Source organism: Panthera uncia (assembly GCF_023721935.1).
Source record: "Panthera uncia isolate 11264 chromosome A1 unlocalized genomic scaffold, Puncia_PCG_1.0 HiC_scaffold_16, whole genome shotgun sequence".
In the NCBI taxonomy this organism is placed as follows: Eukaryota; Metazoa; Chordata; class Mammalia; order Carnivora; family Felidae; genus Panthera; species Panthera uncia.
This window is the reverse complement of record NW_026057576.1, coordinates 15,454,361-15,479,392: the sequence shown is the minus strand read 5'-3', so window position 1 is coordinate 15,479,392 and position 25,032 is coordinate 15,454,361. Positions and strand designations below refer to the sequence as shown.

At 33.0% G+C, this 25,032-nt stretch overlaps 1 protein-coding gene across 10 annotated transcripts in view; it reads left to right on the top strand.

Annotated features, from left to right (window-relative positions):
- POSTN (periostin) overlaps positions 1-24,245 on the top strand; it is a 35,694-nt gene extending 11,449 nt beyond the window's left edge. Inside the window, exons 6-23 of one of the 10 annotated variants that reach the window (XM_049646842.1) lie at positions 633-779; positions 1,280-1,421; positions 2,549-2,761; positions 3,342-3,476; positions 4,647-4,795; positions 5,899-6,035; positions 7,224-7,354; positions 7,894-8,024; positions 8,131-8,233; positions 8,340-8,407; positions 9,132-9,177; positions 12,632-12,712; positions 15,850-15,939; positions 16,608-16,697; positions 17,425-17,502; positions 17,894-17,977; positions 22,266-22,307; positions 23,484-24,245. In XM_049646842.1, the coding sequence (XP_049502799.1) occupies positions 633-779; positions 1,280-1,421; positions 2,549-2,761; positions 3,342-3,476; positions 4,647-4,795; positions 5,899-6,035; positions 7,224-7,354; positions 7,894-8,024; positions 8,131-8,233; positions 8,340-8,407; positions 9,132-9,177; positions 12,632-12,712; positions 15,850-15,939; positions 16,608-16,697; positions 17,425-17,502; positions 17,894-17,977; positions 22,266-22,307; positions 23,484-23,521 (1,905 nt within the window). In that variant the 3' untranslated portion in view covers positions 23,522-24,245. The remainder of the gene's footprint in view (positions 1-632; positions 780-1,279; positions 1,422-2,548; positions 2,762-3,341; positions 3,477-4,646; positions 4,796-5,898; positions 6,036-7,223; positions 7,355-7,893; positions 8,025-8,130; positions 8,234-8,339; positions 8,408-9,131; positions 9,178-12,631; positions 12,713-15,849; positions 15,940-16,607; positions 16,698-17,424; positions 17,503-17,893; positions 17,978-22,265; positions 22,308-23,483) is intronic. The other 9 variants (XM_049646843.1, XM_049646845.1, XM_049646844.1 and 6 more) reach the window with 9 other exon arrangements.
- The last annotated feature ends 787 nt before the right edge of the window (positions 24,246-25,032 follow it).

Sequence of the window (25,032 nt, the reverse complement as noted above, 5' to 3'; positions counted from 1 at the left end):
TAACAACCTAAGAAAAAATAGTAAATAAGAGTTTATCAAAAAATAATCACAGAATAAGTATTCCTTTATTCATCCTCTAACTACTGTACTGATTTATGTTCTTGTGTATTTAGAGAAAAGTCTTTGTGGGAAACTTCCAGCAGGGTCATAGGGCTCTTTCAACAAATTTCCAGGGATGAAAAGGGTCAACAGTGAGGCAATAATTAGGAAATCACTGCAATAGAACTGATTATATTTGTTCAATAATTATTTCTCTCTCTCAGAACTTATTTTAGGACCGATAGACTTTTTTTAAATGTAACTCATTGATCTGCATTTGAAATAGTTTATGACTATGTCTGTAAAGGGAAGAGAAGGAAAAAAAGCAATAACTCAAATGAAAAAAAATGCTTTTTTGCCTTAGTTTCTAGATTTGTTGAGTGTAACTGGGTAGGGTTTTCAACTGGTCCTATCTCCTCTTAGTTTCTTTTTTAGACAGAACAATATATGTCTTCATCTTTAACATTTACACTTAGAATGTTGGTTCCTTCATGTTACATTTACTAGCAGAAATGAAAAATAATGGCCTTGCAGTGTCAGTGGTCAATGGATGGCTCTGATTTCTGCACTTGGATTTTCCCAAATAATTATAGGTTGTCACTGTTAACTGCGCTCGAATCATCCATGGGAACCAGATTGCAACAAATGGTGTTGTACATGTCATTGATCGTGTCCTTACACAAATTGGTACCTCAATTCAAGACTTCATTGAAGCAGAAGATGAACTCTCATCTTTTAGAGTAAGTAGAAGAAATAACAGCAGATTGCCTTGGACCATTGAAACATCTCCTTTCTCTCCCAGAGTCTAACCATAAAATGCTATTTTAAAACTCTGGCAGAAATATAACAAATGTGTTTCTTGAAATGAAAAGACTTTTATTTTACAAGGAAGAAATCATCTCCTATGACATAATCATATTTATTTGGACATGACAGATAAAGAATGGTTAGTTATGTGCCCATAGTGTATTTGGTGTATTTAGTATGTGTCCATCTCAGTTACATGTACTGCTGGATATTGCTACAGTCAAACAAACATGGGCAGAATTCCCATTATTACAAAAAAAAGTTGGAAAGGACATAGTTGGTTGTGTCAAAAAATGTTTTAAAGATCTAGCAAGAACAAACTTCTATAGTTTTCTGTAGAATCAGCTCCCTGCATCAGCCTAGGTGAAGTGTGTTGTCATTTGCCTTTGGATTTGCAGTGTGCAAGCCTCTAAAAAGCACGTTTGTGTTTCAGGCAGCTGCTATCACATCTGATATTCTGGAGGCCCTTGGAAGAGATGGTCACTTCACTCTCTTTGCTCCCACCAATGAGGCTTTTGAGAAGCTTCCACGAGGTGTCCTAGAAAGGATCATGGGAGACAAAGTGGCTTCTGAAGGTACTAAAAATGTCCTCCTCTTTGAGAACCCTCCCAGAATTCCAAGAAGAAAAGAGAAAAAAAAAAAAAAAAGATTAAGTCATGCCAAGATTATCAGCTTTTATAAGCAAAGGCAAAGAAAAATTTTTGTTCTTAAGGTGGACTCTAAAAATCTTAAAAGAAAACAAAGCCCTTGAAAGAGTAGGCAGAGTAATTAAATAATGAATTTAAAAGATAAGAATATCCTAAAGATCACATTCCTTTTGTACTGCTTTCAAGTAAATAAATAGCAGGCATTAAAAAGGATTTAGCCATTGTTGAAAATAAATATTAGATCATCAAATTTTAATATCATATATGTATTATGCGATGCTTTTCATTTTACATTTATGCTAAAAGATATCATTGAGTTGAGAAAACTTCATGGTTCTCTTTGGCCATTACTTATTTGATACACAGAATTTGCCTTCTTTCTAATCTCCCTTTCTATTTTCAAATAGATTTTACATTGTGAGTAGTACATTTAACTTAGCCTCTCCCAAAATATATTTTGACTGATTTAAAATGAAAAACTTGGATGATGCAGATATGGATAGAAAACAGTTGAGGCATTAAAATTCCTTCAGTATCTTCCAAGAAATCATCTTCATTTTGTCTACTCTCCAGATGTTTTCTTTAGGGAATGATTTGTCTTACCCTACTAATCTTCCGCTACTAATGTCTTTACAAATTATATGTAGACATTCTGTTATGAGTGGCTAAGGCAAGAGGTTGCTTGGGCACTTAGGAACAGGTATCACAAATAAATACAGGCCTTTTGAAAGGAGCAACTCTTCTTTTTTTCACATCAGAAATTACTTTCTTATGATAGTGAAAAGTTTCTCTAACACATTTTCTAGTGCTACACAAATCATTTCACACAACTGATCTTCTCTTCTTCCTACTGAGCTGAGCTATTTCTATTGTATAGTTAATGGAAGAAGCTTTCCTAGAACATAAACAGAATTTAAAAATCTTCAGTCAATACTTAGGTCTTATATGTATTTTATTTTTTAGGAATAATTAGTTCCACAGTGAAACACATCTTTGAAGGGTTAAGTGCAGTTTCTCTTGATCTAAAAACTTGCTGTTTTTAATTTATTCTCCAGCCCTCATGAAGTACCACCTTTTGAACACCCTCCAGTGTTCTGAGGCAATTATGGGAGGAGCAGTCTTTGAGACTCTGGAAGGAAACACCATTGAGATAGGATGTGACAGTGACAGTATAACAGTAAATGGAATCAAAATGGTGAACAAAAAAGATATCGTGACAAATAATGGTGTTATCCATTTGATTGATCAGGTCCTAATTCCTGATTCTGGTGAGCAACAGTTTCATATTCTTCTACCTACTACTGTTTACCAGTTATGATGCCTCAAGAATAAGCCTATGAAAAATGAATGTGTAGTATAAGGAATGGTATGTGAAGCACAGATACAAAATAGTGAACTGAGTACTAAAATAGGTAGCTTGTTAATCACAGGCATTCCATGCATGGAACATCAGCTTTCCAGAGTTTCTAACACTTAATAATTTATCAAGGTTCTCAAAGTACCATGGTTTTTCCTGAAAACAGAGGGAAAGATATAACCAAATGGTCAGCTTTGGATAAATGAAAGAACTATGGCATTCGCAACAGCAGAGAGAGGAGGAAGATGAGGAATAGAGAATTAAAGACAATGAAAAGTAAGAAGCCAGAAAGATATTTTCTTTTTGAAATTTTCTGTATCAACCCCAAAAAAGGGAATCTGGAACTATTACTAGGGAAGGGCAGACTATCTTATCACATTGTGATTGCAGTAAATAGCTTATAGAAAACAGCCAAGAATTGATTTACTGATTTCAGAATGATGATAATAACAATGATGATGTTGTTGGGATGGTGATGGTTTCCTTTACAGCTAAACAAGTTATTGAGCTGGCTGGAAATCAGCAAACCACTTTCACAGACCTCGTGGCCCAACTAGGCTTGGCATCTGCTTTGCGGCCAGATGGAGAATATACTTTGCTGGCCCCTGTGAATAATGCGTTTTCAGGTATGTACTAGATACTGTCATTCCTACTCTCCCACCACCCCCCACCAACCTTCAGGCACCGTTTTTCTTCACCATGATTGTCTGCATTAAGGAATAATAGACATTCTACAAGGTGCAGATTATTACTTTATTGACTACACATCATTAGCACTACGTCGTCTCTGTTAAAATGTCCTTCATTTCAAAACATTTCATTAGAATAGATAATAGCCTACAGGGAGTGAAAGTTTTTGATAAAGGATGTTCAGTTATTCTATGACTCTAATCATGTTTCCAGCACACTTAAGGTATGTATTAATAGATCTTAAGAAAAATAAATCTGATTTATTTAACACCAACATAATATTTAAGAAAAAATAAGTATATTTTCCATCTCAAAATTTGATGTGAGGTGTCAAATTATAAATAAATAAAAGCAAGAGACTATTTATTATCACTTTCATATTATGATGTAAACTATTATTATAAGTATTTTATCTAAGAGCTGCTAATCAAGGATGGTGTTTAGATTAATGCAACCTGCCACTTTTTCCAGAAAAGTGATTTCATAAAGATGTATTTAAATTATAAGGCAAAATTGAGTAGTTAACAAACAAGCATTATTTTTAAAATATTTTTTGAAATGCTAAATTGTGGTACATAGTGTTATTAATAAAACATTCAAATTCCTAGAAATACTATTATTCCTCTTTGTAATAATAAATCCACGTGTTGACATTAACCCACATTTAAGAGAGTGTATGTATTTTGATTTTCTCTTCAGAGGTAAATATAAATTTATACATGATTCATCCATAGTCTTTCATGTGATTAGTGTATATCAAATTCTCAGAAAAAATCTTGGCCAATATTAGAGCTTAACTTTTGCCAATGACCACACAACACTATGTAGCCCTTACTGAGATGGAGTCCATCGTTTGGACTCCTCCGAATGATGTTATCAAATCAATGTTATCATCAAATGGTATTCATTTGATGGAGTATCTCACAGAGTTCCTAATTGGTGCATAGAATTCATAGCCTTGAGCAGTTAGTTGACTCATATACGTTTTGAGCGCAGAATCCACAATATGGATAGCATTAGGGATTTCCCATTTTCATGATTTTCTCTTACCAGGAGGAATTTTAATGGTTTCCAATTAATCCTTGTCCTCGTGAATTTATTTATAGATGATACTCTGAGCATGGATCAGCGGCTTCTTAAATTAATTCTGCAGAATCACATACTGAAAGTAAAAGTTGGGCTTAATGAGCTTTACAATGGACAAAAACTTGAAACCATTGGAGGCAAACAGCTCAGAGTCTTTGTCTATCGAACAGTAAGTAAATCAGGAAAATATAAGACATCCACATTGGCCTAAATGTCAAATGACATGTCCTTGTCTAAGAATGTTGTTATAATGAATGCTTCTAGAACTTTATTAATGTGGTTTTATAATAGTAAATATTCAGAGGAGGATCAGGGAACTGAGTAATGTATGAAAAGACTGTGAAGAAAGGACACAAAAAGTGCAGTGTAATAATAAATCAGATAATTTGAGTTTGTTTCATTATAAATAACTTTATGTTCTAAGGCATTTATTATTTTAATTCTAGAAATCACTAAAAGTTCTCTAAAGCAAGCTTTTGATTTATGAAGTCTTGTGCAGTTTACAAGGTAATTTTTTATAGACACATAAAGATCTCTGATGTCTATAAAATGGCTCTGACATATTTTTTCTGAGGGAAAATTTCTAGAAAGTATTACTAATCAAGGTTACAATTCAACTAGCAGTGCTGTTCAATTTCTGTCCAGGTAACAAATGCATCTACAGCTCAAAGGTTTCATAGGAAGTCAAGCATTACCTGATAGGGCACACAGCAGCTGCTCACTATGGCTCCACAATTCCATGACACACATTTTACAGGCTGCAGAAAATGGGCTGCATATACATATATTTGATCAAAGACACTACAAAATAAATTGATAGGGACTCGCAGTCAGGAAAATATAATAAATATTTGTGAAGATCACAAAAGGCACTGAAGTCAGGAATAAAGAAGGTCCTAAAGAGTTAAAGGGCAAAAGTTTCTTAAAGGGGGTGTGGAAGAATAGTTAGAACCTGGAGAAGAATGATGAAAGATGTAGGCATGGAATTCTATGGAATTTTTGTTACTTCCTGATGAAACTATTTCCTGGTGAATTTTTGTTATTTCCTGATGATGATACATAGAGTAGCCTAGCTAGTAACTGACCGAATAAGAAGTGTGAGATCAGATTGTGCCACACCATAAAAACAGAACTGAGATGATGTTTCTTCCAGTCACAGAGGTCAGAAGACCTCTTAGAAGAGTCATTCCAGAAACTCAACTATGCAACTACTTCCACTTAGGACATCTCGATTAAGGACATGTACAGCTGTGTCTTTCTTTTTTTTGCTAGGCTGTCTGCATTGAAAATTCATGCATGGTGAGAGGAAGCAAACAAGGAAGAAATGGTGCCATTCACATATTCCGAGAGATCATCAAACCAGCAGAGAAATCCCTCCATGAAAAACTAAAACAAGATAAACGCTTTAGGTAAGCCTATTAGTTTCATTTACACACACACACACACACACACACACACACACACACACACGAGAGAGAGAGCAAGAACTATTAACATAGTTTTGTTTCATAGTATTCCAAAAGGCATTCAGTATTCAATAATACTGAATGTAGAATTTACAGTAAGAAGTCCATGCAAATGTTTTCAAAACTGAAATATGTTAACACTATTTTACTTCCTACTTCACCATAATATGATTTGGTGAGTGAAACAATTTAATAGATTGACTTATTCCTTGCAAATTTTTTTTGTATTTAAGTTTTTAAATGTTTTAAAAAAATTTTTTTTTAATGTTTATTTATTTTTGAGACAGAGAGAGACAGAGCATGAACAGGGGAGGGTCAGAGAGAGGGAGACACAGAATCTGAAACAGGCTCCAGGCTCTGAGCTGTCAGCACAGAGCCCGATGCGGGGCTCGAACTCACGGACCGCGAGATCATGACCTGAGCCGAAGTTGTCCGCTTAACCAACTGAGCCACCCAGGCGCCCCAAGTTTTTAAATGTTAAAATCATTAATATTTATTAATAATTAAAATAATACATATTTCATTAATAAGTATTTTATTAATAAACAGTAAATATTTAATTTTTAAAAATGATATTATATACTAGCCAAGACTAGTTTGTAGAATTTTAAATGAAAACTACACGCTTTTTTGTTATAAAGTGTGACCTTATTAAGTTTTATAGGATAAAAACCACGTTTAGGAAATTAAACAAAATTTTTTTTAATGTTTATTCATTTTTGAGAGAGAGAGAGGGAGAGAGAAAGAGAACATGAATAGGGGAGGGGGGAGAGAGAGAGGGAGACACAGAACTCGAAGCAGATTCCAGGCTCTGCACTGTCAGCACAGAGCCTGACATGGGGCTCAAACCCACGAACTGTGAGATCATGACCTGAACCAAAGTTGGACACTTAACTGACTGAGCCACTCAGGCACTCCCTGAGTTTAGGAAATTTTAAAAACCATATGTATATTTAAATAATTTCCCCCTGATTAAACTTTAACAGGTAAACTGCATCTGAACTATGAAAATGTATGAACACTTTCTCATGCTTTCCAGAATATATGGATGCTATTTTATTCCATGCATTGTGGGTGAGCATACCTAAATCTAAATCTAACAGAATAAATATACATATCTTTCCTGCTTAGCATTTTCCTCAGTCTACTTGAAGCCGCAGACCTGAAAGAGCTCCTGACACAACCTGGGGATTGGACCTTATTTGTCCCAACCAATGATGCCTTTAAGGGAATGACAAATGAAGAAAAAGAAATTCTGATTCGTGAGTAAAAGTGGATACCAGATATTTGTCCTTTGTGTTCAGGATCTCATTTCTTCCTCAAGCATTCCTGCACAGAAGTCAGCCTCAAAAAAATCCCCACTTTAATATTCATGCCTAGCATTAGTTTCCTTTAATTCCACATGGAATATACAGAAAGTCACTCGTTAATGTTCTTAATTACATTAGTAATTACATTACATTAGCAGTTGCTTGCCGTCATGTTGTTGACCTAAATGTTCACTTATGCTATTTCTATTCAAGTCCACACAACTAGGTGACAAGGAAAGAAACAATTACAATTCCAAAAATAATTTGATTTTTTTCCTCCCAGTAAGTTGGCTAATATTTTGATTGAACAGACTGAAGTGACTGTTTTGACATGGCATTCGTTGATAGCAACTTGAAAGAACAATGAAATGATGAGAAATCACAGTGTGGAAAAACTAAAGACAAAGAAATATTTTTATCCTTAGTTTTTCTAGTATCAAATTATCAAAAAATATGACACGTTATAAATAAATATATATTTTTCCCTCCAGGAGACAAAAATGCCCTTCAAAACATCATCCTTTATCACCTGACACCAGGAGTTTTCATTGGAAAGGGATTCGAACCCGGTGTTACTAACATTCTGAAGACCACACAAGGAAGCAAAATCTATCTGAAAGGAGTGAGTTCTCTAGAATGAATTTATGATAGCATTCACTTATTGTTCAATTATCTTCGTGTTAATTTTTCATTAAATTTCTCACTGATGTTACCCCCTGTTTTGATAGGTAAATGATACACTTCTGGTGAATGAAGTGAAATCAAAAGAATCTGACATCATGACAACGAATGGTGTCATTCATGTTGTAGATAAACTCCTCTACCCAGCAGGTTGGTAATTACTGAACTCACTAGTGGGCTACATCTTTTTCAATAGAAGTGTATATTTGTATTTCAAATGCTCTTATCAATATTAATTTAATATTCCTCTTCATAGACACACCTGTTGGAAATGATCAGCTACTGGAAATCCTTAATAAACTGATCAAATACATCCAGATTAAGGTACAGAACATTATTGGATTTGTTCCTAAACAGATATTGCAGGTTTTACATAAAAGACTAGAAATGTATACATGAGTAGCTTAGATGTACCCTGGACTTGGACCGCTCTTTGTTGATTATGTGCCACTGGCTCACCCGTGAGTAAATGAGGTAATTTCTTTATGGTTTTATTCTACAAATATCTCTGAAACCTACTTGGGCTCAAGCACTGTATTAACTATAATGGGAAATGTTAAGCTGAATCAGAGATGTCCCTTTATTTAAAAAATACAGTCCAGTTGGAAAGAAAAGAAATGCAGATAAAAAATACTATAATCTTTCTATCACCAAATGCCTTTGCTACAGAATATAAGGGAAAGAGAAAGTATGTACTTGTAAAAAAATTATCACTAATCACAGTAGTTAAAGGCAAAAAAGTATTTTCCCCCTTTATCCTTATAAAGTCAAAGTATCAGAAAACGTATGAAATATTATTTAATAAACATTTAACTTTGGATTAACTATTCCATAATTTTTAAGACTCTTGAGTAACACCTTCAATAATTTTTACGCCATCTGGCCCAATAGCAGGAGATTGTAAAATGGTTTAGATGAAGACTTCATTTCTATTAAATGTAATGATACCTTCACTATTTTCACTTTAGTAAGAATTAAAGTGGTGCCATAATTTTGTTAATAAAACTACTAATTTCATGTTACTAAATACAAGTGTATTTATTTTCAGTTTGTTCGTGGTAGCACCTTCAAAGAAATCCCCATGACTGTCTACAGTAAGTACATAATGAATATTTGTCATATACAAGTGACAAGATGTACAAAAAAGAAAACACAATATTTACTTTGTACTTGGAAATTACTGATAATCTGGTATTTAGAATTCCAAACAATGGCAAATTTCATCCCACTTGACACAGGCTTAAGGTCTGGATGAGACCTCTCAGCCAGGGCCATTACCATTCAGCCTCTATGGACCACTTTCCCATTCATCTGAAAAACAAGAATGATAGGATATGGGAATAGCAGTAAAACATAATTGCTAGCATGGAAAAAAAAAACATACAAACATACGAAGAGGAGAGACAGCTAAAAGGCATTCCAGAGCTATCTGAAAATTCAGATGTATGGACACAGAAGTAACACTGCTGAAGGATTTGTAGTTCATTCCACCCTCAAGCCATCAGCTTTCTAAGGGCACGGTGGGAGGGGTGTGCCAAAGAATCCTAATGTTTATGAATTGGCAGTTCAAAAACTCTCCCCATCCAAAAGTGGATGGGGAGAAATCCAAATCCAAAAATTGGACTTTGCCAGGCAATAAACCTAAGTTCCTAGATTCCAAGGTTCTTTTATCCCTGACTTTACCAGATTATCAAAATTAAACCTCTACTACTTAACAATGGTAAAGGGCATTTCATTCTCATAACTGTGACGTGTAGTATTCTTTTTCCAATGTGCTTTTTTCGTCATTTGTCTTTTTTCTTTCCTTTGTTGTAGCTTTCAAAGCAGAAATTCTTTTCATTTTGTTTTGACTCTACAATTAAACACTCAAAATGCACCAGTAGTTAAAGGATTACTTCAATTCCCACATTTACTCTGCCTAGAAAATAACTCCATTTTATACTGTGATCATTCTGGTATTTAATAAAAAAAATTCCTTAAGATTTACACTAGATATGGAAAAAGAATAAAGAAAATGTAAGGAGCAAAACAAAATGTCTGCTGAATGATGTAATAATAACACATGCAAATCCAGTATCAGGCCAGCTCAGCACTGTTTGAAAGATGGAGCTGGAATAGCTATGATTCAACCTGGTATAAATTCCAGTATGGAAGTATACAATCTTGTATATATTTTATAACAAATTAAAGAATCATTATGGGCTCTATTCATCAGAAATGTTATGTCATCTTTCTCACTAAAGATGTATAACTATACTACATTTCTTTACCTTTCCTACTTTATCCATTAAAGGTCCACTACTTTCTACATGTGCCAATGCAATATTTTGCCTAGAGTGAGCCACAATCTTATAATTCCTTTATTTTCCTCTCTTAAAATTGGATCCTCACTCACAGAAAATACGTTACGATTTACAAAAATATGTAAGTCTAATACACCTTGTCTACCTACTCAAAGCTCTTGAAACTGCTCAGAGATTTGCATTCTGATGCCAGATGTTTCTTTAACTCCTCCCCACATGGGAATGCTGCTATTTAGAAGTGTTCCTCAAATAGAGGTGGAGAGTAATTAAAACTAAGGTTCCATTTTTATGTTCCTTTATTGACTTGTCTCTAAAATTTCTTTAATTTCCTTGCTATATATTATTCTTATCCCCAAAATATCATAGTTTTCAACTGTATGGGGAAAAAATTCTCTTTAGTATATGTTGCCAAATACATAACATTTGAGGTACAGCAGAATAAAATCAGTATTTGATCCTCAGCCCAGGACTTGTCAAAACTATTTAAGTCTTCAGTCAAGCAAGATTGAAACAAAGCTACCAACCTATAGCAACATCCCGTACTTTGAGTCCCACTTGAAAATTTATGCTAAAAGTAATTAACCCATTTTGATAGTAGCAGCAGAGACCTCTGTGGATTTAGTTTTCATGGAAAGGTTTCCTGTGGCAAGACCACTTGTGGGATCAGTAATTAGATGCATAGATTTGATATATTTTAGAGCTTCATAATTTAAGATTTCAAGATATAAAATTTGATATGACTGAAACATAGTCACAATTAAGGTCTGGAACTCATAGGAATTTTTAAAAGTTGACACAGCTAAACATTTCAGAAACCAAAGGTGAGAATGTGACAGAAACCCAAATTGTGCTAACATCTCATCTCTAATGTGTCAACACAATCTGTTATAATTGCAGTTAGCTTTAGTGTGGCCCACTATCTAATGGAGCCATCATTTAAAAAAAAAAAACATTTTTAATGTTTATTTATTTTTAAAATTTATTTTTAATGTTTATGTATTTTTGAGAGACAGAGAATGAGCAGGGGAGGAACAGAGAGAGAGGGAGACACAGAATCGGAAGCAGGCTCCAGGCTCTGAGCTGTCAGCACAGAGCCGGACACGGGGCTCAAACTCACGAGCTGTGAGATCATGACCTGAGCCGAAGTCAGCTGCTCAACCGACTGAGCCACCCAGGCGCCCCTAATGTTTATTTATTTTTGAGAGAAAGAGAGAGACAGACAGACAGAGAGTGAGTTGGGGTGGAGGGGGGTAGAGAGAGAGGGAGACACAGAATCTGAAGTGGGCTCCAGGCTCTGAGCTGTCAGCACAGAGCCCGACACAGGACTTGAACCCACAAGCTGTGAGATCATGACCTGAGCTGAAGTCAGAAGCTTAACTGACTGAGTCACCCAGGCACCCCTAATGGAGCCATCTTTTAAGGTTTCTAAGTAGAAATGACAAAAGCCAGTAGCTCTGGTTGTATGGCTCCAGAGGCACATTTCCAGTTAATCTGTACAAAAAAAAAAAAAAAAAAAAAAAAGTCAACCAAATAGTTTGCTGCTATTTTAAATAAAGTTTGCATATTATTTTCTGAGTTGGGTGGATGGCACATTTCAAATACGTACTTCTAAGTTTTAAAAAAATGATGATGATATTAAGGCTGAAAATTAAACATTTTAGCCTATAATTTAAATACTGATCATATCATATTTGTTGCATAGAGCTCATATTTGGCTGGTTGAAATTTATTTTTACTTTTAATCATTTCGAACTATTTTTTCATATTTTCCTTTCTATATCACTGTTATCAAATGCATGAAAAATATTTTGCCTTTGTCTTTCATTTTTTCTTATGAGAAAAAAAACCCAACAATGCAATTGAAGATATTATGAATTGCATGACATTAATCATGTTTATTTGTCTTCTGTTGCTATGCAGCCAATATTTTCAAGAAGTACTAAAGAAGGTAAAGAGCTTTAGTGTTGCAGTTCAAAATTACAGGTCTCTAGATAGGATTCCTCACTTAGTGTGTATATATTTCACTGGAACAAATCCATGTGTCTGGACTTCAGAGTACACCATCTGGACATGAGAAGACGATAGATAATGTACCATGAATATTTACTGGACCTGACTGCCTGAACACATTACCACCCCTTATACCTCAGTACCCAGCAAAGATTAAACCAAAGAGAGAGAGGACAATTTTATTCAGGTTGTTTTTATGTAAACATCATTTATGTTCCACTTTCTATACTTTCAGCAACTAAAATTATAACCAAAGTTGTGGAACCAAAAATTAAAGTGATTGAAGGCAGTCTTCAGCCTATTATCAAAACTGAAGGTAAAATCAACTGTTATACATGGTTCCTTCTTTGTGAAAAAAAAATCCAAGTAATAGACTGATTTCTATGAATGTATCTACATTCTTTTTGAAACTAACATGCTAAATATTTCTATATCAATGGCATGCTCATGTGATTGCAGAATGCGGAATGCAAATTATTTAGCAGAGTAGATGGTGCATTCCTAATACTTTCAGTACATTTGCTTGTACTTGATTTCATTTCAACCTAATTGGCCATTGCATTAGCACTAGAACCCAGATAAATACATAAGTAAACAAACAAATAAACAAATAAATCCGAGCTTTATTTTATACTGCAATTAGACTCCTTCAGTGTACTATTTTGTAGCTTTATCTCCAATCTCCCCACATGGATATCTTGTTATAAGAAGCTCTTCCAAAAATACAGGCATTTTTCATTCAACCATATAAGAGAGCACTGAAGCTGCACATTGATGAAAGCTTTTAAAATAGTAACCACATATGATATATTTTTAAATCAGGCCACCAGAAACAGATGAAGGAATAAGCAGCTGGTGCATTAAGTCAAAAAGAAATAAGTATTCTTAATTGCAGTCCTGAACTTACATATTGAGAATACACATATTCTTATATACATATATAATATACATCAATTGGTATATTTATTTTCCTTCTGGTATTTCAGACTAGAATATTAAATAGTTTTCTTTCTACCGTCACTGTCTGTTAGTCAGCTCCAACATTTTTGATGCCACCTTTATTTCATGTATTTTAATTATTACCAAGGGTCAGACCGTAAGAACATTTTATTTTTATGTCTAAGCATCTTAATGTGGTGACTTACCACAGTGAAAAGACCAGGATTTCTCCTTTATTCTTAAGAAGGATAGAAACAATCTTCAAAAAAAAGAATTAATCATGTTCTCAATTGAATGTCAAAAAAACTATTACTTTAATTATTTTTGATTATTTGATATAACTTTGATTATTTTTGATATTTCTTCTCATTCTGTAAATTGAGATGGCAATTTCTTGAATATTTTTGTCTGTTCCTTTAAAGGCAGGCCATGATTTACATTTAAGTATTGGAAACATACACATAAAAGTTTATTTCCTAGCTAATTATCTATATTTTTATTCTTGAGACCTAAATTTGATAATTGATGTAGGCTTTGAAATCTGTGCTTACTAAAAAAATACTACACCTATGGTCATTTGATTTCTTTTATATTTTGATGAGAATTTGGTGTCTTAAGAAATTAAATCACTTAAATTTTTGTTGAGAAATTTTTCTTGATCATTTTAATGAAAATTATCAAATAATCCTTGGTAATACATTTGATTTTAACATTCTTATACTCTTTTTAAAATTAGATTCCCTAAAAATTTATATAATCACTTGTACACAGCTTCTATAATCAAAATCATTCACATGTGTTTTTCTTATTTCCAAAGATTCCTATCTTTTCTTTCAAGCTTCTTCATTCAACCCATTTATCTTCCCAATTTTTGCCAGTGGGATTCTATTGTATTAATCTTTCTTGAATTAGGCACCCAGTGGAGCATCAACTCTACCTGGGTTCTTCCTAGAAAGGGAACAAGGATGACAAATGGGGTCATGTCACCGACGTATTAAAAATTTTTAAGTTCAAAGATTCAGAAGTTTTATGTCTGTGTAACATACTGAAGGAAACACGTAATTATCTTGACAGCCATTCACAATTGTCCAGCTCTAACATTGCTACTGGCATTTCCCTATCACTGAACTTTTGCAGGTTCATTAATGACTCCTGAATTCTTACTAAGTATATACTAGACTCCAAAATACAATTTAAAGTATTTCTTATAAAGGGTACTTAACCAATTATAGAATTAAGAATAAATCAACTGAAATTCATTTCAACAAACACTTACTGAGCATCTTATTATAGTGCTAGGCATTCTCCTAAGTGCTGGCAGTAAATGTGAAAAAAAAAAAGATTTGATAAAAATCCCTACCTTCATAGAGCATCATGATAGAGGGTGTTTCTGAAATTTCAGTTTAGGCTTTTCCAAAAGAAATGTTGATTTGGATGTTTTATTAACTCATTTCTGTTCTTAAATTCCTTAGGTGTATTTTCCTTTTGAAATTTCTACACCTTAAAAACCTGGACTTACACTTGATACTCAATATCCGTTGGTCCCACAGATCAAATATTATGATATCATTCATTTATTATTTGAATGAACAATTATCTTCATTATTTTAGATTGTTTTAGACTAACTCTGGGTAATGGTGTAACATTGAAAATTTCTGGACAAATAAAGCCTCTCAAGGATAAGCAAATATAGTGACATTCAACTGCTGAAGGGTGTTACAGTATGAGTTAAATGTACTGAACTTTACTTTTCTTCTCTATAAAATAGTCTTGGTCAACTAATGTAGTAATCAGCTTTCTAACATTCAAAATGATTTTCTCTGGGAGCAAAATCATTTTGTAAGTCAAATGCAACATTTGTTTAACTTCTGCATTTGAAGGACTGTTTTATTATTAATTAGTATATTAATTATTAAAATAATTAGTAATTATTAATCAATAAATAATTTTCACATATAAGGTAAGTACTCAAATTCATTTTCCCAGAAAATCTGAAATTCGGTGTCTTAAATATATGTACCAAAGGTTGAGGTTTTTTTAAATGTTCAGTCTTATGCACATTTGATAAAAAGTGTACAGTATTGAGTAATTAAAAATTAAATTTAAAAATTTAATAAAAGTTATAGATGATATCAGCATAGTAAAGTAAGATCTAAATTACTTATCATTAGAGCAACTTAAATTTGTACATACTGTATAATTCACAAAGTACAGCAACATATAATACCTTCTGTGATTCTACTTCACAACTGCAAATGAATGGATGAACTTATGCTAAATGCTAAAACATGAATCATGAAAGTAATTGTAGTAGCACACCAATAGACTGAGTCATTTGGTCTCATAAATACTGCTTAATTTGAAGACAATGGGAAATGTTTAAAATTGATTTCATAGAACCTGAAACCACTTTGATGTTTGAATAACACCAAGTGTTAAAACAAATTTCCTGTTCTGTCAAAGTTAAAGAACTGCCTTAACATGATAATTTGTCTCCTAAAACAATACCTCAGGACCCACAATAACAAAGGTCAAAATTGAAGGTGAACCTGAGCTCAGACTGATTAAAGAAGGTGAAACAGTAACTGAAGTGATCCATGGAGGTGCGTTATGTGTATTTCCTAAAGCCTAGTTAGGATCACTGTGATCATTTTGAAATAGTGTTGGTTAAATATATTGAACATCTGATGTTTTCTCTTGGCTTTCTTTTTATATAAATTGTGGGAATATTTTTCTCACTTACAAATAAAATACAATTTACCTTTAATGAAATTAAGCCAATGTAACAAATTGGAGTTAATTTAACCATTAAGTCACCAGGTCCAACATATGCATATCGTGCATATGCAAGTGATGATTATGAAATATAATGATAATAATGTCAATACAAAGTGATCTATTGGATTTAGAAGAAAAAATGACCATTGTATAAGGTTGACTAATCAGTCACTGCTGGGACTCTCCAGCAGGGTTCCCACTCTAATGATGTATAATTCCCTGGATTCTTACTAAACACTCACTCCATTGTCAGAAAATAAGTATGGCATGGAGAGTTAGCTCTCTCCCTCACCCAAGATTCAGGACATAACTACTACGCTTTTTAGACATTTGTTGATCTAAACCTATTTAAGATATGTCCCCCAAATGATTATGTTTGAATTCTAAATGGTATGGCTTTGAGAAATATATTTAATAATGAAAATGTCTACATTTGGCAGTTTGGGCATCATAAGGGGATATACCATATGCATTTTTCTTCCCCTACTTTTAGAGCCAATTATTAAAAAATACACTAAAATCATTGATGGAGTGCCTGTGGAAATAACCGAAAAAGAGACAAGAGAAGAACGAATCATTACAGGTAATCTTTGATTCCATACATGGAACTATGCTTGAATTATAAAGATAAAACCATAGTAAATCTTAAAAAAAGCTCTGTCTCTTTAAGAATCACTAGAGAAATTGACTAAGTCATTTTCATGGTGGTTACTGAAGATACATCATTTTTTGACAGCAATAATATTATCCTAACTAATCTGTGTTTTTCTCTGAATTGGAATTTGTGGACTAATCTATAAGCATGTGTCTTTATTATACATATTCATACATGTGACATAACATTTTCCCCTTGCTATTTGTAATGAGTTAGTAAATCCTAGAAGAAAAATGATTCCCTCCTTTGATTTTCCATTTAGCTTAAGGTTTATTACACATCTACATACTGAAATATACACAAGTTTGTATAAGGCAACTGATCAGTTTAGCAAACCTCTGTGTCAGTCTCCCACCAATGAATTAGCCTAAAATTCTGAATTCAGCTATGTTTTAAGTATTTGTTTAAATGAGCAGTCAGCAACCATGGCTTGTGCCACCTACTTACGTAAAGTTCTGTCTTGAACCCAGTGTGATCAGTCCTTCGTATAACGTGTGTAACTATTTTCACACTAATATGGCAATGTGAATAGCTGCACCACGAGCCGTATGGCCTACAAAGTCTAAAATACTTCCTATCTGGCCCTTTCGGTAGGAAGTTTGCCCATAGCTGTTTTAGACCTTTTTTAAAAAAAAAATTTTTTTCTTTCTTTCAGGTCCTGAAATAAAATACACTAGGATTTCCACTGGTGGTGGAGAAACAGAAGAAACACTGAAGAAATTATTGCAGGAAGGTCAGCAATAAATATTGCAAGAAGGTGTAGAAAAATTAAAATGTGACTTGACCTAAGCTACCTGTTTCAGTCTAAAATAATCTTTGAGCCCTTTTACAGGTTTTCTACTCTATCTCATTCTTTCATTCAAGTTCCATGCCAACATGTGAAAAAAAGCCCAAAGATAGAGAATGAAATCCAAATGACATTGGGTTGTATTGATTGTTTTGTGATATATTGTTCAATAGTCTTATAAGAAAACTGACTTATCAAAAACCAACACTAAAGATAGAAAAAGAACCAAGTGTTGGTCTGGAATTCATTGTTTGCCAGATGCCATTATGTATCACATCAAGTCTCCTGTGTTTCTATTACATAAACCAATTTCTGCTATAAACATGTATCCTCTCAGAGGTCACCAAGGTCACCAAATTCATTGAAGGAGGTGATGGTCATTTATTTGAAGATGAAGACATTAAAAGACTGCTTCAGGGAGGTTAGTAAAAGGAAAACCACTAACCCGCCTAACAGGTTCTGGTGACTGAATTCAACTTTTTAAAGACTGAACATTCAGGTTTTTCTTTTCATAAGGTTGAAAAAGACAACATCATACGTTGTCTTAAGAGACTGATCAGTTCAATAGAAGTTTAAGTAATAATAATGAAGAAATGATTACTAGTTGAAACGGTCTTTAAAAAGTTGTATGGTATAAACTTGGGGAGCAATGAATATTTTTTTTCTTTGATACAGATAATTGTAAGGATATTTTAAGTATCTGAAAGAAGAATACTTTTTAAATTGGTAGTTGTTTAAAGAAGTCTAAATTGACATACTTTTTATATTTAAAAAAATGTATTCACTGCCCCCACAACAATAATAAAAGCATGTTTATAGATTTTTTAAGTGCATAGATCCAGAAATAAAAACAAAACAGTGCATTTAGCAATTTTCTTTTCCAAACTACATTCTTGAGAATGAATATCTGTTTCTTCTAACAGTTTGAGTGATAATCTATACTTGGAGATGTAAATTATTTTGCATATGAAATTAATCTTTAAAGTATGAATGTTCTCTATGGCATTAAAAGGACCTACTTTTAAAACCAAAGGAGAAAAAAAAGAATTCAAAATCTTATGCAAACTCTAAATGGTAATTATTCAAAGAAATAGTAAATACTAATGAAATATTATTTGGGTAATTGGCATTTGAATAAATGAATTTCTAGTTCATTTTATTAAAAATGAAAGTATTTAGATGACAAATTGTTTTAAAGAAGCATATAAATTATTTACAAAAATCAAAAATACGTCTTGAAATATTTGAGAAACACAACTGAAACTTGGTATTTCTCCAAAGTATTGTCCAAGATGGTTTTTCTGCTTAATTTGTTATCACTATGTCCAAGATGTAAATTCTTTTGGGACCACACGTTTTAAGCAACTGTTTCTTTATTCTTTATTTTATATAGGTAAAATCTCTTATATATAGTGTTGAGACCCTTCAGCGATAGTAAAAATAAATAATTTTTATTTAACCAATGATTAAATTTCCCCTCAATAGAAAAATATGTGTCTGAAAAATACAAGATTTCCGTTCAGACTGTAGGGAGAGTGTGACACAGCCAAAACCGTAATAGAATCAAAGTTTTCTGTATGATCTAATACAGAATTTACTCATCTACCCACAAATGTTTAACTGTCAGCTAGGAAAACAAGGATTTGAGGGAAGTGGTGAAGATATTATGAAGGTTAAATTGAATTCTTTTTTTTTTTGTTAAGTCCTTGCCATAGTAAGCAGCTTTGTAGAATGGCAGTGCTTTTTAGAGAATGAATCAATTAGTAGCTGCACCTATATATACATTGCTTTGCTTTATTTAGTCTTAAACTTCAGGTAAGTATGTTTTCCTCACCTTTAATAAGCCCCAGTTAACAAGTCGATTATAGACAGTGAACTAAGTACATAACAATAACTTCAGGCAAAAGAAAATATACCTGCTACAAGAATATGATATTCTAATTTTAGTTAAGGAAATCTTTCTTTAACTCCTGTTTCTTTTATCCCAGAGGTTGATTCCTTTAGTTCTCAATATTTGGTTTCTCTACATATCTATAAAGCATTAATTTCCACAACGCCACATCACAAATTTTAAAAAACATTTCTAAGGCTTTTCTTCTCATAAGAAAGACAACATAAGAAGCATAGTTACTAGTATCTGGAAACTAACTAGACATGCTAGTATTTTTGTTTCCTAGCCCTGTAAAGCCGATGCGTCATCACTGAGTTATAAGTGTCCAGATCCTGAGATACCTATTTCCAAAGAAGCTGCTGTGAATAAAGAGTACACCACGCAAGGCTTGCTTTTGTTCTTTCATAGTATAGATAATTGATCTCTATCCAAACTGTAGTCTTCATATTAAAGCTTGGAGTTTTCTATCTAGACTGCTTATAGTGATACATGTAGTACATTTTGATGAATTGAGTATATTCCTCAATTATTCTAGTCATGACTAGTAACATGGCTCAGTGGCCCTTTTGGTTTCAATATTGTGATTTATCATTGAAGTACATCCCAGCCCCCAACTAAAAAATGTTCTCATGAAATGCATAGAAGTTTCACACTTATCTTAGATAAAATTACATTTACTAAAACTACCAAAGTAATTAAGGGAGAATATCAAGCTATAGAGGAAGGAACAAAAAACAAGTCATTTTGGATGGTTTTGACAAATCTGCCAATATAACATGTAAAGCCTGTGTGGAGAATAGGGATCAGCTTGCAGGTCTGGCTTTTGATCTGGGCTCCAACTCAAACTAACTTAAGTTGATTCTTCATCTGAAAATGAGGATAGTAATGTCACTTACATATAAATGAGTTAATGTATGAAAAGCACTTGGAAAAACGCTCAGTAAACACAAGCTCCCAGTAATGCTAGCTACTGTACATATCATGGCCAACTATATTAACACAATACACTTATATAGTATAAATGTAATGAAGTAATATTTTACACCTAATTTAAATTTCTGAGAGCCATACCCATGGTAAATATGCAAAAATCCTATAAATAATTGGGCTGAAGCACTTTGCGTGTTTCATAAAACATGGTAGGGAGGGGCCTTCATGTGGGATCATTCATATGATTGGTTTATTCTCCCACATTTTGCTTCTCTAAGCATATGACTTGATCCCACTTTCATTCATATTGAGATAGCAGAAAGCCACTGGGAACAAATCTGGTTTTCTACACTTTATTAGACTTTCTCCTAAAGATTTTTTTGCAAACAATTAATACTTCTTATTTTAATATTATCATAGCAAACTAGTAACAAATTAATTACTTAATTGGATGCTGCCAAGTATATGAAAGAAAATCTGAGTGTAAGTGCTTGTTTTGAAACGTAATGCTGCGAATACTTCTGTGAGCTTGCTTTAAATTATACAGTAACTGTTATTTGGAGTTTAACAAGTCCATTATAAACAATGGTCTTATTCACTAATTAAAGACTGGATCCATCTCTTCTTGACTATATTTTATAAGCCCTTATTTTGTTACCAAATAAACCTGAAGTTAATGGAAATATATCAATTGGACCATAGTCCATAATTCAGACTTTTCTATCTCAAAAAAACTTAGACTCAATATCGAACCTAATGAGGTTTTCTACAGTTCTGTATTCTATTTTACTCTATTAACAACGTATCATAAGTGATTACACATCTTACATTCCGTGGGAAATAAACCATGTTGGAAATGTGCCATGTAGAAACAAAATTATTCAAACATTTTTAAAATGTTTCTTTCTTACTTGGTGTCATACAGCCAACATAACTGTTGGTGACAGTTTCTTGCTTTACTTTTTAATGAAATTTCGGAGAATTGAAAAAAAAATATATATATAATAGAAAGATTTTGACCTGATTATTGGGTATAAATAATATATAAAAGCAAGAAATGTATAGAGAAAAATTTTACAAGGTAAGCAGAAAAATGAAGTCACTGTAGAAACCACATTTAACCTTGATCTTAAGCATCCAATAGCAGAGTGAAAATGTGAATTTGGGCCTACCAGGGGGTCTTGTTGAGGAGTTAAAGAAAAACAAGGAATTGGGAAGTATTATGCAACTATAACAACAAAAAAACTGTATAGTTATGAAACACTTTAAAATCTTAAATATGAAAGCTTTTATTATTTTTAACTAGTTAATTTTGTAAATGGTCTTACAGGATTGGAATTAAACTTGGGAGTATGTTGGCACACATTTCCTAAGTTGGTTAATATTATATTTCTAGAGTTATTAGGCCAATGCTATCTTGTTGTCCTGGCGTTCCATAAGGTAATTGTGAATTAATTTACAATGAGAATTTCAGAGGCAGAAGTCTGATACATCACAAATAGGAATGACCGGAAAAATGACTCAGTATCTCTGGGAAGACACTTCTGTTACACTGTATATAATATTAAATATTCCTTCATCATAAAGCAATGCTTTTTATAAAAAAGGTGAAAAAGTCATGTAAGTCACTTACTCTATGGAAAAATAACACATTGTATGGGGCTCCAAATGCCATAATGAAACAATGTTTTGCAAATAGTGAACATTCGTTCTCATCAGTGGACAACAAATGCCTGTCTGTAGCCAATGAAAAAGTCTCATGATTCCAAAAAAAACTACATGTTTAAGTGATGCTTATTTTAAACTTTATACTTTTCTTTAATTACGGTCTCCTGTCTATGTTAGCCATAACTTGAAAGTATTTCTAACTACAACTATTTAATTTTAGACACACCTGTGAGGAAGATACACACCAACAAAAGAGTTCAAGGTAAATGTATTGATAGTACTGTGCATAGGAGATACATCCAAAGGGTAATGTTTTAATATATTTTATTGGATCTTGTTGTCTTTCAGGGAGACAAGTTAGCAAATTTTGAGGCAAAGTATTTTGCTGATAAAAATCAGAAAATAACTTATTCATGTTCTACACTATCAGTAAGATGTAAGGATAACAAATGTTAAAGGAAAGGCAATCATACTCAAGTAAAGTGCTAGATTTTTGAAACCACTAAAGTAGATTCAAGTAGAGTTAAGTTGAAAAGAAATCCTTGAATATGAGCCAAGCAAAAGTTGGTTGCTGGTGAACCTGAACTCTCTAAAAATGTTAGAGATCAGGCTACAGTTTGAAACATTAGTAAAATTAAAGGCTAGTAAACATTAGTGGGTTCCAGCCCCACATCAGGCTCTGTGCTGACAGCTCTGAGCCTGAAGCCTGCTTCAGATTCTTTGTCTCCCTCTCTCTCTGCCCCTCCCCCACTCATGCTCTGTCTCTCTCTCTCAAAAATAAACATTAAAAAAATAATAAAAAAATAAAACTATACACATATAGAAAGTTATTAATATAACTTTCTACAAAATTTTGATATAATGTGTAGATTATACACATGCATATATTACCCATGCACTACAGTTTTCTTCATAACTATACCTATATGCATTTTCTAATCTTTCACTCAGGTTCTCTTGCATTCTAATAGATTAAACAATGACAGATTTTCCATGTGGAACTTCAAACAAATTCCAAGATTGGACTTTCTAAAATAATTACATATTAATAGTCAAAAGAAATTGCAAGGATTGTAAATGCATTATAGGTATATCTGATTTTAAACCAACCCAACATAGACAATTGAAATTAAAGAATCAATTATACAAATACTTTTTAATTGAAGGTTTTATCAGGGATTTCTTCTAAACATCCTATTCATCCAAGTTTTCTAAAGAACTAAAATCAAACTTCAAATTATTATTTTCATACACTTTTAATCAAAAGATAACCTTGATTTCATCACCATAAACAGGATATTAAGAAAACAGAATCTAATGTTTAATACAGTAAGAAATTATGGTCTTTATAGATATAGTCATGCATAGGATATCATATTGTTAAATTCTAAAGTTTCATCACATTTACAATCTATGTGTTCTTCTTTCTTCCTATCAGGATCTAGAAGACGATCCAGAGAAGGTCGTTCTCAGTGAAAATCCAGCAACCAGACAGCAAAGTTTATACCACCCTAAATCAATAACCTGATGCTAAGCGAAAATTATGAGAGCCACACTGACTTCAGGAAAAGAAACACCAGCACAAAAAAAGCAAACACAGAAAAATTCTGAATACAAATTTCATCTTTTTTTTTCTCTGAATGAGAAACATGAAGGAAATTGTGGGGGTTAGTCTGCTGTGGGATAGGAACTGAAGGAAATAGAACACCTTACATACAGGCTTTTACATATTGACATTAAAAATTCTAGCTAACTTTGGAATCCATCAAAGAAGATTCTTGTCACCTGAGTTATCAAAATTCAAGTCTCACATTCCATTGAGAAGATTAAGCCTTGAATCTAAGAGATAGATAAAATGTATGCAAGCAGGTACCTCTCCATGGGCAGCTAAGCTATAAAACTGGGTGCTCAGTACTAAAAAAACAAGCAAACAAAACTTTTATGTCAAAAAACTTCACACATTTCTAATACAATGTGGGATTACCAGTAAATTATGTTATTTCTACAACTAATTTTGTACTCTTGAAATGTTTGCCATATGCTTTTTTCAATACATATTTTTATCTCAAATTTTCAATAAAACAATTTTTTCACTTATAAAAAGAATTACTTCAAATTGGGTAATCAGAAAACTCAAGGTTTAAATTAATAAGTGGTTTGGACTTGGGAACAAGACTTTATACCTCTTTTTTTATTACAAATACTCAATAAAGGAAATTGAATGAATTTAGTGTTTCTTGAATTTTTTTAACTATTATGTTATATAAAGAATCATTACTCAATGAAGCAATCATTAAGCATCAACTGAATACCTAATAGAACCCCAGAACCATGCCAGGTTGTGAACCAGACAGTTACTGTCTTCAAAGAGTAAAGAAACAAATCACCAATAATTCATAACTCACTATGAGCTATAGTAGAAGAATAAACAGTTCTACAAGGACACAAATACATTAACTTTTCTTAGGATTTTGCTAGACATAGGAAAAGTCACAGAGATTCCCTTAACTAAGACTGAAGTAACAATGGAATCCATTGCATAGTAAAAGAAAAATATTTGTTTGCAGAGAATGATAAAGATATCAGTTGATCTACTTAGATCTCAACAAGTGTCATCTTGTGAATGAGAGCAATCAGGGAACAGAATCCATACTCATGAGAAACTGGTGACTATGTAATAAAATTGTATTATACACAAAAAACTGAGGAAGGTCAAACTCAAGATACCAGTCTTGATCACAGATGTCCAGCTTGGATGAGAGCCTCACTACTAACATACAATTAAAGGATCTAAATTTGGGGGGGGGGTAGGTGAAAGCATTGGTTTTTTGGGGAAGCAATTGGGATGAGGAAGTAAAATATAAAGATATGGCAGTGACATGGAGGAAGTGCTCAAGAGCCTTGGTTTTCCAGAATGCTTTCTAGTCCAGGATAGTGGTGAGATTTATGTATAGCATTTAGAACCTCTGCCAGGAAGCAAAATGCCC